Source organism: Epinephelus moara, chromosome 18 (assembly GCF_006386435.1).
Source record: "Epinephelus moara isolate mb chromosome 18, YSFRI_EMoa_1.0, whole genome shotgun sequence".
NCBI classification, from domain to species: Eukaryota; Metazoa; Chordata; class Actinopteri; order Perciformes; family Serranidae; genus Epinephelus; species Epinephelus moara.
The window spans coordinates 38,813,493-38,833,864 of NC_065523.1; the positions used below are offsets into that span (position 1 = coordinate 38,813,493).

Sequence of the window (20,372 nt, forward strand, 5' to 3'; positions counted from 1 at the left end):
GTGCGTGTAAAGGAGGTTGTGGGAGGTGACAGTGCAGCAGACACTCTGGAGTCTCTGGATACTAATAACACACCGCTGACACAGAGAGAGACGGGTGTACGCGGCTTTCATGTGGCACACAGTTGGAGAGGGGAGGAGAGTTGTGTGTTTGTGTGCGTGAGCGCGTGCATGTGTGTATATGTGTGTGTGTGTGTGTGTGACAAACAAGCTGCTCTCCAGGCTCTCAACCAACCAAACCCACTGGTTAGCCAACAAAAAGAGGGCATGATGAGGAAGAGAAACAGACGAGGAAGCTTACAAACAAAGTTACAGACCCAAAAACAACGACCTGAGAACACTGGCAGAATATTTCTCTTTGTGAACCTGCATGAGACGAATTTAGTCATTCAAAAAAAACTGTTATTTTGGGAAATACTCATACTGGGTTTTATTGCCGGGAGTGAGACAAGAAGACTGATACTATGGAAAACATGAAGCTACAGCTGGTAGCCCGTTAGCTTAGCATACGATTGTAAAAATGTTTTACCGGTAAAAATATGTAAATTCACGCATAAAAATTAACTGCATGCGGGTGAGATCAAAGAAAAGAACCCAACTTAATGTGAGTGACTGTAGCCTGTGTGTGTTTAAGCTAGCGTTAGGGTTGACTCTTGGATTCAAAACGGGAGTCCACAAACCAATGGCTGACGTCGTGGTGGCTGTGCCCATTATTTTATAGTCTTTGGAGTTTACACCTGGATTAACTAGAAGCTGCAACCCAGGTCCAAGTCTGATGTTATCCATCCACAACAAAATGTGAAATGACGTGACTGATTTGCCTGAACATTAACACTGTACAGTATACTCAGTGTAGTGAAGATGATATGCAGGTATACAGGGTATACCCACCTCTTTTTCTGGCCGTTAACAGTATACGCACCTATTAGCCAAAAAGCCATTAGAACATATAGGAATCTTTACCCACTTCCTCCTTGGTAACCTACCCATTTACCTCATAGTGCACCCATCTCACCAACTACCACTACATCACTTCATATACTCTATTATACAGGTATTTGTGTGCAAATTTCCATGACTGTTCCAAAGCGTTCTGGGTTTCCTTATTTTTCTCAAAACTTTTCCAGGCATGGAAATTGCTATTTTAAAATTCCATGACCTTTCCAGGTTTTTCATGACTGTACAAACCCTGTCAATATTGTGGTTTATGACACAATATCTAAAGAACTAATGACTTTCCCATCCAGCCCATTCTTATTCTGAAGTCGTTTAAAACCGTCAATTTCAATCAATCAGTTTTATTTATAAAGCCCAATATCACAAATCACAATTTGCCTCACAGGGCTTTACAGCACACGACATCCCTCTGTCCTTAGGACCCTCACAGCTGATCAGGAAAAACTCCCCAAAAAAACCCTTTAATGGGGAAAAAATGGTAGAAACCTCAGGAAGAGCAACTGAGGAGGGATCCCTCTTCCAGGACAGTAATGACAGTAGCTTACAACATTAATTTAAGTAATAATATAATTATAATTCTGGCTATTGTGGTACAATATGTTGAAAGTATGTATTAACTGACAGTATACATGTGTGACAATAATCATATGTGTATAATAACAGTAGAAGTATGACTAATGACTAATGATGGCAGCAGCAGCAGGAGGCATCTGGCAGGACCACGGCAGCAGCACAACCACACACGTCACGCTGTCCAGGCACCGCTGTGATATGAGTTAATCTGAGAGACAGTGGAGCACAAAGGCTCCGGAGAAGAAGCCGAGTTAGTGACATGCAGAATGGCCGAGTTAGCAAGATGCAGTAATAGAATACGAGAGAGAGAGAGAGAGAGAGAGAGAGAGACAGAGACAGAGACAGAGAGACAGAGAGACAAGGAGAGAAGAAGAGAAGGTGCCCGGTGTATTATAGGGGCGTCCTCCGGCAGACTAGGCCTAAGTCAGCCTAACTAGGGGCTGGTACAGGGCAAGCCTGAGCCAGCCCTAACTATAAGCTTTATCAAAGAGGAAAGTCTTAAGTCTAGTCTTAAATGTGGAGACAGTGTCTGCCTCCCGGACCGTAACAGGAAGATGATTCCACAGGAGAGGAGCCTGATAGCTGAAGGCTCTAGCTCCTGATCTACTTTTGGAGACTTTAGGGACCACGAGTAACCCTGCATTCTCCGAGTGCAGTGCTTGTCAGTTATTTTGGTGTCAGACACCTGATGCAAAAAGCCACCTTTCGGGGTAGTATGATATGTCACCAGGCAGCATCAGTTTGCAACGTGGCCAGATGTAACCTTTTGTGGTGTTATCATATGCTGCCGGTTGGCTCAATGGCACCTGCTGCAGTGGTATCATATACAGACAGATGTTGTCCGGTAGAAATGCTGCCAGTAAGGGCGTAAAATAAGGGGCAGGAAGGTCCCTACAGGGCGGTCAGGAGAGGAGGTGGATGGGTCCAACAAACCCTGGACTTTCACCTGGAAGCCCAGTATTCAGGTCCCTTATGAATGTAGAGCCAAACCATGATGGTTTTTTTCTGAACTAAACCATGCGCTTTTGTTAACATCCTGGTGCTGACGATACCTAGTGCGTAATATGTAGACGTGAAAGGCCACTAATAAAGTGGCGGTATGTGACAACTTTGGATGAGAACGTATTGTCCCATCAGCCTCAGCTGCGCTAAACTAAGATGGTGAACATGGTAAAAATATTGCATTAATACAGCATGTTAGCACGCGGACGTTACCATGTAGCTCAACTGCTGCCAGCACGGTTCTTAGTCTTGTTTCCTGTAGGTTCTTACGGCAGCTCAAATTGGAATAAAAAGTAAGACCTAGTGTATCACTTCATATAAAGTCATTTCCCCTGTGTGTGTGTGTGTGTGTGTGTGTGTGTGTGTGTGGGCGTTTACGCAGCACCCAGCCCTGTAAAATGATGCAGTTCATCGAAAATGTAGTAGGTGTAACGAGGAAAAAATGTGACTTTCAGTTAGAACGGGCCAACAGACATCCACATTATAATATCATGTTCAACTGTACCCATAAGTGTGCAGGGTGTGGACCCTAAACCGCAGATCCACTGGGACACCTTGCATGTTTGTTTAGGCTCTTACCTTCCTGTGCTGAGCCCTCAGCTTCCAGGTGTCAGAGAGGAATGCATCAAACATCACAGCGAGACAGACGGAGACGGCAAACAGGGACTTGTAGCAACCTGCGACTGGCACTTTACAGGAAAAACGTTTTTTACCAAAGCCATTGTGTTGGGTTTCTGGCTCGTAGCAGGTTTTGGTTTTATCATATATTCATGCAATAACAGCAGTTTGATCCCAAAGACAAACCAGGTGATTTTGTTTTTCTTGGTCATGAATTCTGTGAATGTTACGACCCGTCCAGTGTTTCATCACCTTCTGTTTAAGCACACAGACAAAATAAATGCCTGATATTTTATATCACCGTGAAGAGTTGGACGGAGTGTCTGAAAGGTGGGCTGAGGTGACAGTTTTACACCGCTGCTCTTTGGCACTCACACGCAGGCTGAAGAGGGTGAGACGAAGTGATGACATCAGCTGCTGTGAGCTGAACTCAGCAGCGGAAGGAAAGTTTATAACAGTGTCATGAAAGATTTGGAGCTGACGTTACGTTCCTTTCCCTGCCTCCAGCCATGAGCTACAAACTGTGCCCGGACTGATGTGTGCTTTTGAAAGCCGATACTAAAGCCGACACCTGTGTTGCCAGTGGGCGAAATCTTGTGCCAATATTACATCAAATTTTGGGAAGTAATCTGAAGCAGCTTGTGGATTTTATGTGGCACTTAAAAAATACAAAAACACCACAACAATTCAGTGACAGGGAAACCTTAGGATGTGTAAAGACCTCATTTCACAGAAAATTAAATTTAACCCTCTGCACCCAGCTTGACTTATAACTGATGATATACACACCATAAATGTCAATAAATGTGCTGAGATAAATGTTCTTCTGCATCCAAAGTAACCTTGGTGACTAACTGAGCAGTTAGTGACTTTAGCTTAGCATAAAGACTGGAAACAGATCGCCTGGACAGATCATCCAAAGATGATCTACCTAACCAGCACCTCTAAAGCTAGTCTGGTTGTATGTTGCATTCACACCAGGCACAAATAAAACAGTTTGTGCGACTGAATTACACGTAAAGTCAATGTAAAGACGCAATCAGACGCGTATTCCCGCCGGGTGGTGCGATGGACGCATCACAAATGATGTGAAATATGCTTAATAAGTGGCACGGATAAAGCAAGTTGTGTGATTCTGTATCATACAGTTATTTGCGAGAGTTCAAAAATCTGAACTTTAGCGACTAATTCACGCCACAATAGCCAATCGGCACCGAGATCCTCTGGGGACATATTATGCTGAGGACGTTATGGCAGAAGTTCAATAATCGATTAAACGATTTCACGTATGTATGACGCAAGTTATTCATGCGAATGCAGTGAGTCAACACAAAATATCCTAGTGTTCATGCGATGTGAATATTCGCATCAAGTTTGGTGTGAGCACGACATTACAGTAACACCTGAACTAACCACAACTTCTTAACACTGCATTACGTGTGGCATGTAATGTGTTGAAATTGTGCGCTGGCAGCACAAAATGGAAAGTCAATTCAGATCCTCTGTCATGGTGGACACACAAATTCCTGACAACGACACGGAATAGGTCGGATAAAGAGCGAGAAAGTCTACGTAGGAGGGAGGTAAGGATGGTGGGCGGGTCAAACCAAAATACGTACTGGGTGAAAGCAAAAGTCAACTTTGAGTTATTTTAACTTTACATACTGTACGTAACTACGTCACATTATGTGATATTATGTGTGATGTATCAGGTTATAACTGTAACTGTGTAATTAAGATGGACGACATGACAGCTTACCAAAAGTGAAGTCAAAACATCTCAACCGCCCCCTGGTGGCTGGCTGCAGTACTCCGCCCCCTCCACCTTAGCTGACGAGGCGCAGTCTAAACTAAAAACTCAAATTACAGGGTTTTTGTCATTTTAGGTAGCTCTTGTTATGCTGACGTTTGGTCAAGTGTTTAGTTTTCCTAAACCTAGCCAAATGTTTCGTTAGGTTTAGGATGTTTAACGTTTTAAACCTTTTAACCATTTGCTAAAAACTGCGACCATGTCTAATAGAGTGCCGCAGGAATGAGTCCTCTAACCCAGTAAGGAGTTCGAATTTTACCACTCCTGGCTGCCTTGTCTTGAAGTTCATGGGTTTTTTGAATGCTGTCTGAAATAAGGTCCGTAGTTAACGCAAGCTGAAGAGACTTGCACGTATTGTTCTACGACATAATACAGCAGTAAATACCCCACTGTGAAATTTGACACTTTTATGTATCACAAGATAGACGGTTGCTCACAAGTGGCTAAATGAGACTTCGGAACGTCATCAAGGCTTTGAAAGGCTATGATCACGTGACTAATGCGCTCATGGTATTAAACAAGAAAGCAGTCCCGAGCGCTGGTACAAAGGCAGGCTGGGGTGGTGGATAGGTCACGAAAAAAACTTTTTTTCGCCTGCAACTTTCACTTGGAGTCACATGCTCGAATCTTTGAGTCATTTTATGGTATGTCCTCACCGTGTCTCTTTCCCTAAACCTAATCTTAGTTACCTTACATTAATTAAGTTACTGTACGATAAGGACATGACGTCATTGATGGCTCAAATATGTAGGATATCATACGAAAAATGAAAATGAAAAAAAATAAAAAACTTGAACTTTGGGCAAACTTTACATTATTTTAAGGTTTCTTTTCCTAAACCTAACAACACTAACTTTTACGTTAAGGATGTAACGTCATTTGTGGGGCACAAATTCGTATGATATCATATGAACTGTTCTATGAGAATATGTAGAGTGAAAAAACAAATTTCCCAAAATGCCATCTATTCTTTTAAATATTGAAGATCTTGTGTTGTTTGCATCCATGTTCAGTTGCTTGCAGTCTTCTTTTTCGCTGAGGCACCACTTTGTTTTTTGGCGCAAGACTGAAACCAACTGTTGAACTGCTCGTGTGCATGCACAATCAGATAAAATGGGAACCCATTCATAACAAATATTGCTCTGTAATGCTACTGTGGTCATAAACAAATTCAGCACAGTGAAGATATATCTTTTATATCTATATTTTTTTAATATCGTACTGGTGTTACACATTGTAGCATAATGCACATTTTATTTCTATCTTATTTTAATTAGGCATCAAATAAATCAAAATTTCCCCTCAGGGATCAATAACGTACCTGGTTCTGAATCTGAAACTCCACAGTGTATGCTATTTTAAGCAGTAAATGTCAGCAAACTGCAGTGTATATGCCATTGTCGAATTTTTTGAGGGTCAGATTAGGTGACAGAAATCATGATTGTCGTCTTGAATGTCACGAAGCATCCTAGATACTGGGATGAATTAGCAGCTGTCACGCCTGACGCCAGTTTCATGACTGTTGGGTCAGGCCATTGTTAGACTTCCAGATTCAACTTCATGTATTAATTATTATTGAAATATTTTTGTTAAATTTTCAGAATGGAAATCAGAAAGCAAAACATTTTTAACATCTACTTGTCAAATAAACACTGACAGTGAACAACATGACTGCCTTTATCAGCCAGATATATCGGTCTAACTCTGTTGCGTCCACACACCAACCCCCCACGCACATACGAATGTTCTCTCACACACACACACACACACACACACACACACACACACACACACAAGCCAAGCTCTGCAGTGTCTCAGTTGCACTTCGAAACTGAGCGTCTCTGTGTTTTCGCACCGCATGGGTCAAGTTTAACAAGCATATATAAAGTGACCCCCACTGTTTATGACCTGTTTTAATTAATGTGTTTTTTCCCCATGTCTCTCTTTCAATACATCTCATCCCATGAATCTCTCTGCCTCTCTGCTTTCTACTCTACATGAGGTCACATGCTGTCATCTGCCCAGTAGCAAGTTGTGAACTCTTCAGTTTTATAGTTTTTACATTTTTGTCCTCACGCAAGCTCATGAGTTTTGGTCCTTCTTTTCCGTTTCCCTCTTCAATGTGCTTGGTGTTTCTTTGTCTGTGTAAACTGTAGGCCTAATATGTACTCATACAGTTGAAATATCGTTTTTATTCTACATACTGTGAATTTGATCAGATATCTTCAAGTATGACTCTAATAATACATTACAGATAGAAAGGAGATGGGAAACTGAAATGGACACAGACCTACCATAGGAGGATTTTCAGGTGGAAGGTGGTGATGCGATTCAGCTAAAATGGGCTCAGCATACTCAAGTAAATGTTGGATTAACTGTGGTAAACAAATTGGCAGCTATACTCACATATTTTGGACATGAACTTAGTTAAGTACATTTTGGGAAGATTTTTGAGGCACTTAGGAAAATATTTTACAAAAATCTCACAAAAGATTCAAGGAACACAGTACTTGGTCTAACACAGGAGGGCAGCGATGGGAGAGCAAAAAAAAACACCTTCCACATATATTGACAACAGCAGCACTTAAATGCATCACAATAAAGTGGTTAAAACCTGAGCCCCCACACAGGTACAGTTGTAAAAAACAGAAAAAAAACAGCATGGAAATTCTGAAAATGATGAAGTTGCTGGAAATTAAAAATTAAATTCAGGTCTTTAAAAGTCTCAAAAAGCATTTAATTTTACTTTTAAAATATTTATGTATGTGACTGCAGGCTGTCAGGAGATGTTATACGCCTATAAACTAAAAGTTTTACAAGCCCCTTTTACACTACCAGATTTTCAGCGAATGTTGGGCCGATTTGCCAGCTAGCTGCGAGCGTTTAGACACACTGAGCCGGATTGGCAAGTTGATCTAGGGTGCCCAATTTTACGCCTCGGAAGGTAGTCATATTGTAGGAACCCTTTTAGTTTCAACAGAACGAGGCGGCCTTCTGCAACGGGAGGGGCTGTTGATGACTTGTGGGAGGGGCTGTTGATGACTTGTGGGAGGAGCTGTTGATGACGCCACACGTGCGAGCCACTGGCGGTGGATAAACAGGAAACAGCTGATAGCAGGAATTAGCGAGCAGCTAGTAGCAAGAGGGAAACACAAACCTGACAGACACTGTAAAGATGAGCAACTGGGGAGACAAGGAATTGTGCGCCCTCCTTGTCCTCGCAAACGAAGAGGCCATTAACTGTCAGATGACGGGGACGGTGAAGGACGAGAGAATCACCGAAGGACTGACCAGCCACGGCTTCCCTCCCACGTCACTGTTTACGTCACACGCTGAGCTACACGTTTTTTTACTTGCTCACGCCCCCCATTGCCCCGAAAAAGGCACATTCTGTATAAACAAAAGTAGGTAGGCGGCATTTTGCTGCACTCCCCGATTTTGTTTTTATACTGCCAATGCTGAAAAAAGACTGATTGGGCTTTCCTGCAAATTTGCACAACTCCTGTTTAAAAAGGGCTACTAGTTTTTTTTACCGTCATTGACTGCTGACTCCTCACTCCTCTTAACTGGACAGTAGGGGCCGCAAGTTGTCAAAAAAACCACGGCGATAAAGGTAATCAGCTAGGCTTAAAAAGTCTTACCTCATCTGTTGCAGGCAACATTTTGGCCTTTGTCATAACTCAAAAACTGACATCTATCTATCTATCTATCTATCTATCTATCTCATCTGCATGTTTAAACATACTGACATCGATTAAATCAATTTTAAAAAACAGGTTAAAATTTCACATGTATGTCATGACGTGTGTCAAAAAAGACATCTAGGAATGGTCAACCTAGTAGATAGAAAATAGCAGCGAAAGCTATCTAACATTAGCTAATAACATCAGCTTGAAAATGTTTTACCAGACCCTTGGAAACGGTTGACCTAGCTGGTAGAAAATAGTAGCAAAAGTTAACTAACGTTACCTATAATGTTAGCCTGACAATGTTTCACCAGATGTCTGGGGATGGTTGACCTAGAAGGTAGGAAACAGTAGCTGAAGTTAGCTAATACTACTAGCCCAACAGCGTTTCACCAGACCTCTGGGAACGATTGACATAGTAGGTAGAAAATAATAGCTAAAGTTAGCTAACGTTAACGTAGCATTAGCTCAACAGCGTTTCACTAGACCTCTGGGTACAGTTGACCTAGTAGATAGACAACACTAGCTTAAGTTAGCTAATGTCGGTAATGTTGTAAACTATGTGCTCCTCTAACTGTAAACTGTGCAGGCTTTAATTTATTTCTCTTTGTGTGTATTTTTTAATTGTTATTTTTTGCAGCCACAGCAGATTCAAAACAGTGATAATGAGACGAAGCAGGAGAGACAGATAAGAGATGCAAGTAATTATTTTGTATCTGGTATTTCTTGGTTTGAGCTTAGCATTGTTTCAGGAGGTCTCAGTCTTTTGTTTGTGTTGTTATTGGTCAGTTTAATCATCTGTACTGTAGGAGATAGGAACAAAAATCAACTCCACAATCAAACTGCTGCTTTAAAAGTCTCCACCACTTCTCTGTAGGTGTGTGGGAGGTCTTCCTCATTTGCCCTCTCTTCAGCAGACATGTTTCCTCAGCCCTCCATCACTTCATTAGGACGATACGACGTGTCTGAAGTCTGTGAAGCAGAGGATTCCATAAAACTCTATGGTGTGAACTTCACCGGAGGCAACAGGATGCTGCTCCAAGTAGCAGATTAAATAAGTCAGGGCCTTCTGAGCAATCCAAGCTTCTGGCTTTTAAATCCTCTGAAGAAAATAAAATACAATATAAATATGACGAACAGGAGAACAATTAACTAAAATGTGATTTTTACCAAACAGCTTTTTCATAATTACACTGAGGTGATGTCATTCATATTGCCGCAGCCTGCTGATATCGTGGCAAAATGTTCAGGTTCCTCAACATGTGTTTCCCCTTACAACGACTACAGTCAACTGTCTCCTCTCGATTTAAGAGGAAGAGGAAGAAGGTTTCCCATGCGAGGCCAACGGTGTATGAAGTGTTTCACTGTTCCTAACATGAAGCTGCTTCATGTTCAGGTAGAGATGCGTCTTTGCTTTATGGCACCAACACGGCAGAGTTATTATTATTATGTGGTAACAACTTTAGCCCCATTTAATATTTACAAGCACAATAAACACATCAAGGACATTTTCAGGGCTTTCTCATGCACGCAGTAAATGTATTTCTCTCAAATTTCACACAAATTTGTTAAAATTAGTACGTGCTATCATCCTAACTCGTCACATATCGCTGCTTTGGTCTTTCACATCTACATGTCACATGCTAGGTATCCTCCTGCGTCCACTGTTGACGATCTGGGATGCCGCAACAAATGCCAGGACGTCAACAAAAGCACGTAGTTTGCTTTAGAATAAACATCAGGGTTTTGTTCTACATTAATACGGGAAGTGAACACTGAGCTTGTGAGTAACAGTCTGGGGTTTGTTGGACGCATCCATCACCCCTCGTAGGGAATTTCCCCCTCCATAGATTACATCGTTACCAGCAGCATTTTAACTTCACGTCATCCAGCAGCGTATCATACCAGCGCGACAGATGCTGTCCAGCCATGTTATGAACTGACGCTGCCTATCCGCGTATCACACTGATGAAACAATTGCCCTCCAGCCATTCTCGGAACCCATCGGCTGTATTCCGCATCTGACTTCCGGCAGATGGCGATACAGCCCCTGGGGGCAGACCCCCGATTTTTTGGCATTTGGCTAGGCTGGAAATATTTTGAAATTTTGTATGTTTTATTTCCAGAACTTTGTCCCTATATATATCGTACCATATGTAAAGGTCACATATCTAGTAAAATGACTGTAAATTTTTATATTGTATTTTCAGACTGTTTTGGAATGTTTTTCCTCTCCCATAATTTGTCACTACCGAAACATATTGTTTTATATAACACAAAAAAATATATATCAACCTGTTATGCTTGTTCCTTCCCTTGTTTAAAGATTAAAATTTTTACAAATTTTGACTTAAGGTTTTCACAGTTAAATCTATAAAAAATAATATTTTAACAAATTTCGAAGTTCATATTATAGAATTCTTCAAAATCTAAATGCAATCTTTCTTTGTTAGAATTCTTCAAAATCTAAATGCAATCTTTCTTTGTATCAGAATCAGAATCAGAATCAGAAATACTTTATTGATCCCCGAGGGGAAATTATTTATGTTAAAATGCATAACGCTGATCAGATTGATTTCAGAGTTAATAATTGATTAAACAGAACATAAATGTAACCGATTAGCATCATAATACTTTAGTTGATAACTTAATATACTTTATTTTTTACAAAACACCCAGTGTTTCGGTAGTGACTTCTGTTTATATATAAGTAAATATGCTGAACCATTGCGATGGATTCAGAGTTTGCAGTGACGCCAATTATGTTCCGCCTCGTTAGTTCACCGCACGGACCGTTTAACCTGGCAACAACTGCAGCCGGCTTAAACGTGATTGGTCAATATCACAAGGACTACAAACAGCCTAGCACCAGAAACCAGGGCTCTTCCGCTCTTCTTCCGGAGGCAAGATCTCCGGGGTTTGCCTACAGACTCTACATTCACTGAATGTAGAGTCTGTATATAGAGACTACCCTCCAGCCAACTGGTGACATATCCTAACACTGCAAAAGGTTCAGTCTGGCAGCGTTACAAACTTGATGCCGCCCGGTGGTGTATCATACTGCTGTGAAAGGTGGCTTTTAGTGTCAGGTGTCTGATGCCAAAATCACTGACACAATGGCGGTAACTGACGACTTTGGAATGAAAACCAGCTGGGCATATCGAGATGCAGTTGAACAGCATCATTACCATACAGGTGTGTCTTGGGATGGGTACAATAAATTAAACGTTTGATCACACAACACAAAGACCGACTACAGAAATGTCCAACAGACCTGTTGACTGTGAACTCAATGTTCATTTCACTACCATAAAACATCTCCAATGTTGTTTATGTGAATTTGGCAGTACATCCAGTAATCACACCAGCTCAGGAGCGTCTTTACCTGTACAATTGTCTGAGACCAGCCACCTGAACAGCTGAAGCAATAACAGGTTTGCACAACCAAAGAATTTCTGCACAAAATGTCAAAAACTGTTTCAGAGAAGCTGGTCTGCATGATCGTCATACTCAGCAGGGTCTTGGCCTGACAACAATTTGTCATAGCTACGGCTGTGTGCTACTGTGGGGCTGGTTGGATGTACTGCCAAAGTTGGGGAAACGATATTGGAGATGTTTTATGGTGGAATGGGTGAAATGAACACTCAGTTCATGGGCAACAGCTCTGGTGAACATTCCTGCAGTCAGTCTTTGTGTTGTGATCAAACGTCACATATTAGTGTTCTTTTATTGTGACAATCCACAGACACACCTGTGGAGTAATGATGCTGTTAAATCAACCACACCTGTCGGGTGGATGCATTTTCTTGGAAAAGGAAAAGTGCTCACTGACACAGATTTTAATGAATTTGTGTCAAAAATTTGACCTGTGAAAAATCTGTGTTGCTTTTGTTCACTCTGTTAAAAAAAGAAGAAGCTACATTGTTAGTTTTACAATCCCTCTGTTAGAAAGAAATGTGCAGGCGGGTAATTCTTTGTATCTTATACAACATGAATGAGTATTATGCTGCGTTCACAGCTGACTGAAGCATCACAGGCATTGAGGACCCGAATGCGGGACAGCAGGCAGGTGGATGCAGATGAGATACTTTAACTGAAGCCAGCAGACTTACAGGTAGACGAGATGAACATCAGACAGATGACAAACAGGCAGAAACAATCAGCTGGAAGAAAACCAAGAACGCAGGGAAACCACAGGAGAACATGAGCCGATGATCTGACAAAGAACAAAAGAAGTGGGCAGGTGTAAGTTGAAGAAGTGACAACAGGTGAGGAGACTGCAGCACCAGTGAGTGACAGGCGAAACTAATCAGGGCGGGGCAGACTCAAAAAGGCGGGAAAACACACAAAGACAGGAAGTAAAACCAGACATGATGCATGAGGAGCGAACCTACAAAATAAAACAGGAAACAGAAAGAAAGAACACAAACAGAAAACCTCAAAAACAAAGTCAACCAGATACACAGAGAGAAACCAGGATCATGACAGTGCGCAGCAAATAAACATCAGTTTAACAAGACATAAAAATTATTTTTGTGGCTTCTTGCCTTTATTAGATAGTACAGGTTTGGCATGAACTGGGATGACATGCAGCAAAGGGCCACAGGTTGGAATCGAACCCACGGCCACCGCAGCAAGTACAAAGCCTTTGTATATGGGATTCCTGCTCTACCTGGAGAGCTACTGGGCACCCCACCATAAATGATCAGCTTGACATCAACTCAATGAGTGCATTTGAAATATCAATTATTAACACGTCCTTCCTCATGCTAATAGTTAAAAGTGTGTGTGACAATCCAGGCCATAAAACCTTCTCTCAGCTGTGAAGTCTGGTGGCCAGTGGCTGCTTGCTCCGCTGCCATTCAGTGGCTCACGAAATATCGTGGTGCAGACTATTTACTGGAGTTTACCAGCCTGTTGCTCAAGTGGCATTTGAAGATAATTACAAGCACAGCCGTTCTCGGCCTTTAAAGTCCGATTGTCCACCACTTACATTTTCGTCACATCTCGTCAACAAAAATGAAGCATATTGTAGATTTCGTCCTAGTTTTTTTTTTTTTTTTATCAATATATATTTTTAGCTCGTCATGGTCTTGTTTTTGTCAAAATTTTCACCTACCTTATGTCAGTCATTGATGAAGTATTTTTTGTAGGGCTGTCAATTTAACGTATTAATTAAATTAATTAATCATGCAAAAAATTAACACAAATTAATCGCACTAATCAATTTCACCCACTTGGAGGCACAAATGCCTCGACATTGCCTGATTTAACTTAACTGAAGCAGCAGGAACGTACTTGTCTTTGACCTATGAATGACCCCATAGGCTACATCATATGCAATGTCTGCAAGAAATAATTTTCATACCAACGTATCATCTCAGTGCAAAACATGTTAAGAGCTCCACAGCTGTTGGTCCCAGTAGCGTTGCTACCAGTACTAGCGTGCTTCGCCAAACCATGCTTACCGAGGGAAAGCGCCTGAGCAAGAATACCTCTGAAAAGCTGACAAACGCCATTGCAAAATGGATTGGGGCTTTTCCCACCAAAACATGAGTATAAGATTAATTTGCGATTAATTAGATTAATTAATCACAGATCCTGTAATTAATTAGATTAATTTTTTTAATCATTTGACAGCCCTAATTTTTTGTCATAGTTTTTGTCAAGGGTATTAACACTGGCTCTTTGTTTACTTTCCTCACTTCCGTTTTTCTTCTTGTGTGCTGAGCTGAACTGACAATCAGGATGATTTTATTCATTGACATGTTCTGCTGGTTCCAACGCCAATTCAACATTCAGAATTAGCCAAAAAAAAAAAAAAAAAAAAAGCCAAAGAGGGCCAAAGGTGCAGGACACACTGCAAAGACTCCGGCGACAGACGCTCATTGGTGTTTCAGAGCCCTATGATGGCGACAGATGAAGTAGGTCCCAGGACTGATTATAAAGGATGGCTGGATAAAAAACATAACATGGTGAAGCTTGAATAAGTTTCGTCTGGATCTCAGGACGGCTGAATTTTACTGAGTTTAAATAACATTATATTTAACCATGTTAGAGAGAATCAGCTCGAACACAGACCACCTACACTCTTCATTATTTTCTATCAGTCCCATATTTTCATCTTTTTTTTGCCAACTGTATCATTTCCATCAATGTGTGATCAATTAGCAAACCAACCTTTTGCTCCATTAGCACCCCGAGATGATTCTAAGACCCTCGTCATGTTTCCACTGGGATGTATGGATCAGCGCAGCGCTACGTGACTTCACACTTCTGGGTGTGATCGTAAGCACAACTGACTCTTCAACCCACAGTGTGACAGTTCAATGATGCCTCTGTCTGCCAGGAAAACATGACTTTATCACCTCTGAAAACACACAGACACAACTGTAGACAAATTCGCTCATATCATCGTACTAAACTGCACCTGAAGGCCAATTTTCTTTTGTCTGGATTGTTTTAAAACAGTAATGGAATATATTTTAACTGCTGTTTTGTCCTTAGAGAAGAAGAAGAAGAAGAAGAAGAAGAAGGAGGTGAACATTCCTGCTCTGTGTGTTACATAATCTCCAACAGGAGAATTTAAATTAAACCCCTAACCACAGGCAGCCTAATGTAGTCATGTATGTATGCATTTTTGTAATATTCATTCAACAGATGAAATTGCTGTGAAAGGATTAACCCTCAGTAATCCAGTTGGATGTAATCCACTACTTCCTCCAGGGCCTGAGGCAGAAGGATATTCCCTTGACTGACAATTACAGATAATTACAGCGCCAGAGTGAAAGCTTTATTTAACAAGCTGTGTCCTAAATTGCCTATAATTGACGTGGTCATTTTATAAAATCATTGACGATGTTTGACGACTCTCTTTCTGCTTTTCCAGATGTTGGAGAGACGTGACCTGCTCCTTTCTGATTTACGACTCTGGAGAAAATGGCTCCGGGCCGCGGCAAGCCGAGACACTGAGAAGGAGTCTGTTGTTTTAGCGATACGTTACTGAAGACTGTGAATTCGATGTTAAAGGTGCAAAAACAAATGTTGGATGTGAGTTAAATAAACAAATTCAAGTAGGGCGGGCAGTGATCACTGGGTTTGATTTATTTCCAAAAAACATGGCACGTCCTGACCCATAGCCGATGTGTTATCAGCAAAATATTAACTCTATTAACTCTAACTCTAATTTAAGAGGTTGTTGAACAAATCATGGTGACTGTAAACTGCAGGAGTTTCCCACTTCAGAAGATGAGCAGAAACAACGAGTTTTGGGATCAAACATTTAAAGTGACAGCAACCAAAACTGAAATCCATCAGAGAAAAAAGAAAGGTGAAATGTTCACAATCAATTAATTAAACCCTTTTGTACAGCAAAGTCCCTCCATCCAACAGCAACAGAAACAAAGACTTGCAGGAGTGATGTGATCAGTTACTTAAAATTAGTCAATGGAGTTAATTATGAGAATGAGACACATTTTTTTAACACATATTTGGCTTTCAAATACATTTCTGTCATTTTCTTTTGGGCCTTTAAAGCAACTTTAGATTTTTTATTATAATGAAAAAATATATATAAAATTTGACTCATACAATAAAGTAACCTCGTCCATTCAGTGCCTTTTTCCCATACAGTCTTAAAAAAGGGGGATTATAAGTACCATAAAATAGCTGCTTGTTCATATCAGAGCCTCTGCTGGTGCTGTAATCAACCCCTCCGTCACGGCTCTGTAAAGCTGTATATGCTACACACCCTGTCAGAATTACAAAAATACACAAAAACATCAGAAGTTCTTTAATCTGTTTCTTATCAAACCAGAGGGTCCTCTGAATCAGATCCGTAAAGACCAGCACTGAAGAGACCCTGAAGAACCCTTATTTTTACACATGTACCCACCCCACCAAAACCCCAATCACAAAAAGACATGTTGGCATTTAGTTTGTGTAAACCATGTATACGTTACATTTGCACTTTATTATGAAATGCTCAAAAATGTTGTGGTTAGTGGTTCTGTTTTTATATAATTATCTTTTTGTCATATTTTCTGAAACTATCACTGTATCCTGACCCAAGTACGAGACACATCATGCTGTTCTCACATACGTTAAATAAAGGCATCAAAATTTGTAACCCATGTAATTTGGAAAGTTGCAATCACATGACTAATGTGCCGACTGGAGTAAAGAAGGAAGCGGTCCTGAGAGGTCCAGTTAGGAGGCAGGTTGGGGTGTTTGATGGGTCGCAAAACACAGGACTTTCCCCTGGAGACCGATGTTCAGATCTGTGTAATCTTTGAGTCATTTTAAGGTACGCCCTCTCCATGTTTCCTTTTTAAAACCTAACCTCAGCAACTTTACTTGCCTAAACCTAACCACAGTAACATGAATTACATAACTACGTTAAGGACGTAACCTTATTTGTGGGGCGTTAATTCATAGGATTCCATATGAACCGTTGTCTGAGGATAAGTTGGACAGATTATCTGTTCCTTTGCCTCCTCCTACTGCTCCTAATTGCATTTGCAAGAATCCACTGCTCCTGATGATGTATTCCCATCGAACGGTTCGTATGATATCCCTTGAATTTGCACCCCACAAATGACGTTATACAGTTACCTAATTAAAGTAAAGTTACTGAGGTTAGGTCTAGGAAAAGAAACATGGTGAGGACGTACCTTAAAATGACTCAAAGTGTGCTCAAAGATCACACAGACGCGAACACGTGACTCCAGGGGAATGTCCTGAGCTAAAGTTTGTTTTTTTTGTGACCCATCCACCACCGCAACCTGCCTCCTCATTGGCACTTGGGACTGCTTCCTTGTTTGCTGCCATCAGCACATTGATCACGTGATCGCAGCCTTTCAAAATACGTGAGATATACGAATTCAGGTGCACTGCTGTTTGTAGTGAAACACATGACAAAAAATTGTGATAACAGCCTGCTCCTGGACAAAAACAATTAATAAGAGCCAAGAGAATTCTGCACCGCATAAGCAATCAGTAGAAGACCGATGATGAAAAACAAAGGAAGACTCAAACCACTTCTGAACCAGCACTAGTTTAGAAACCTTTAAGGTCCCTGTAGCTCTCTTCACCTCGGAAAAGCAACTCTGATGTGTAGCCTAGGGTTGTCAACATTTAACCGTTAATTGGTTAACTGATAATATTTTGACTGGTTACACCTACAGGTTAATTTTGCTACTCTTCACTGTACTACACTGCACTTGACCGAAGTCTGGTAGGAGCTAGCTAGCTAAGGGGGGACGTTACTGTAATCTCTGAATGAGCGGTGTTGCTAGCTAGCTAACATTAGCTCCCTCCTGACCTGGGTGGTGTGCACTACAGAGCAGCCAAGGAACTGGTGGAGACTGGAGGGTGGATAGTGGGCGCTATTTTTCCACATGTTAAGGCGGTTAGCCGGCTGTCTGTCAGCAAGCCAACAGAAAGTACAATAAATGGCAAAATATTTAGTACTAAAGCTCACTGAGCAAGGGTCACTGGTTAATGGCCGTTGGCCTTTTGAAAGCAAAATTAACCATAACTGACATCCCAAGCTTTCTTGTTTTATCGGCCTTCGGTTTAGTCTTTCTTTTTAGTTTACATTTTGTCTGTTTTCTTTACGTACTCGTCTTGCTGCATATGTTGTTTGCCAGTGGATTCTGGCACTGCCATTTGGAGCACCAGGAGGAGACAGAGGAAGATGATGTATTTCATGTACTACTGTCAGGATATAGTGACAGCTTCAGCAAATACTTTATTTAGTTAAACACAACTGGGTTATGGTTCAGAAAAGATAATGTTTTGGCTTAAAATACCTGGTTTTGGGGCACTATCTTGGCAGGAAACGCAGCAATGTCTCAGTAAACAACAACAGCTCTTCGTGCCACTATACCCACTGGAAACACAACAATGGGTCATTACGAAACACGCACATTTGGTGACTAAATTTTCACTGGAAAAACAGCGATGACTCAGTAAATCACAACCAGTTTTGTTAGTTGTTATGCCATTCAGCATCCCCTCCACCTCCTGATGACACAGTCAGCTCATATACTACCTCGCTTTAGAAATGTTGATACGATATGTATGAAACGTGTAAACGTCAGATATTCATGGTTTGCAGAGACAATGCCAACATTCTCTTCTGGCGACTGATAACCCACTGAAAAGACATAAAAACCCTTAAAGTCCAGAATCACAGACGCAGGCCTGGCATTAGATTTGAATTGTAGCTTAATGAAAAAAGTCTTGGCAGGCTGAGCTCCTCTGGAGGCAGAAATAACGTGACTGGCAGGACTGACTGACTTTTGGAAAAAGAAATAACACATTCTTCCCCTTACACATGAATTCATAAGTAATTAAACCAACCCTCGCTCCGTTCAGTACACTCAGGGGTCGCTGCTGCAGCCTCTCTGCTCGCCTTTCCAGCTTAAAGTAAAGACACAGTATCTGTTCACTGCATTTGATCTCTGCCAGTTATATTATTTTTGCCTCCAGAGCGGCTCAAACTCTTAAAAACGTCCGTGTCTCTAACAGCTCCAGTCATCTTGCTGGTATAAATCCATAATTAGTCCTGGAAGTGTTGCGTCCTCCTGACTGTCACATCATCTGAGTCCTGGGCATGGAGTCCTGCTGGTGTCCGGGGTACCAGTGAGCAAAATTGTTCATGTATCCTCCAGAGTGCACCGGCGCACCTTTGGCGGCCATGCTGATGTCCCACAGAGAGCAGGGGGAAGAGGAGGACGGCGGTGGGGGGGCGAGGTGGTCTCCCTCCGGTCCACAGGGCCCGTTCTTCATGATCTTCTTGTATTTGGATCGTTTGTTTTGGAACCATATTTTCACCTGGAGGACAAGGAAAGAGTTAATAACAGATTAGAAGCTGATGCAGACAACATGTTTGATGTTTCCGTGTGCACCTCATTAGGTCTGTTCCCAAACAATGGAAAAAATTACTCAAAGTAAAAGTGACTGAAGACGTAGTGCTGCAGAAATGTCAGCATGTTGCCTCGGGTTTGATAGTGAATGAATTTTGTCTTTAGAAAAAACACTTCATTCAAGGTCAACAGAAACAAAATAAAACTCCCCAAAACTGTCTTGGTTTGTCTTTGCAATGTTCCAACAATCAACAGCTCTGGTTTGGTTGAAATAAATCCTTAATACCCCCAGTTCAAATCAAATCAAATCAAATCAAATTTACTTGTAAAGCAAATTTAAAGGAGTTAGATCTTAAAATATGCTGGCTCTATATGCACTATAATTATATTCCAAGAACCCAAAGCTGTTCACTTTATGATCATGTATGACAAAAAAAAGCAGCAGCACTAGGGATGCATGATATTGGATCTTTTGCTGATATCCAATATGCCGATATATAACAACTTATTTGGCCAATAACCAGTACTGATATCGATATATCCACTTTTTTCCCACCTAATTTTAGTGATGATCAAGTCCTTCTGTCGTGAAATTCACATCATATTATACATGCATACTCTTATGATGACGGGCCACCAGCAGATGGAGACATAAGATACAATACTCTTCAATGTATGTGATATTCATTCATTGTGCAAAATAAGACATCAGAGAAAATTGATTTATTGTGTCAGACTTTTAAAATCCCTGTAAACATGTCAGTGTGAGTGAAATGGTCCTGCAGTGAATGTGTCACAGTGGGACTAACACACCCAGATCATGTGACTCCTGCATGTATACAGTCAATCAGACCCAAA

The 20,372-nt window shown here is 41.2% G+C and overlaps 2 protein-coding genes across 2 annotated transcripts in view; one reads left to right on the forward strand and one right to left on the reverse strand.

Moving 5' to 3' along the window:
• Window positions 1–20,372, forward strand: part of LOC126405581 (dual specificity protein phosphatase 3-like) — a 608,181-nt gene that overhangs the window by 320,549 nt on the left and 267,260 nt on the right. The gene's annotated exons all lie outside the window — the stretch shown is intronic.
• Window positions 15,731–20,372, reverse strand: part of LOC126405577 (homeobox protein Dlx4a-like) — a 29,130-nt gene continuing 24,488 nt past the window's right edge. The window contains exon 3 of the mRNA XM_050069385.1: window positions 15,731–19,482. Coding sequence (XP_049925342.1) covers window positions 19,240–19,482 — 243 coding nt within the window. The 3' untranslated portion in view covers window positions 15,731–19,239. The remainder of the gene's footprint in view (window positions 19,483–20,372) is intronic.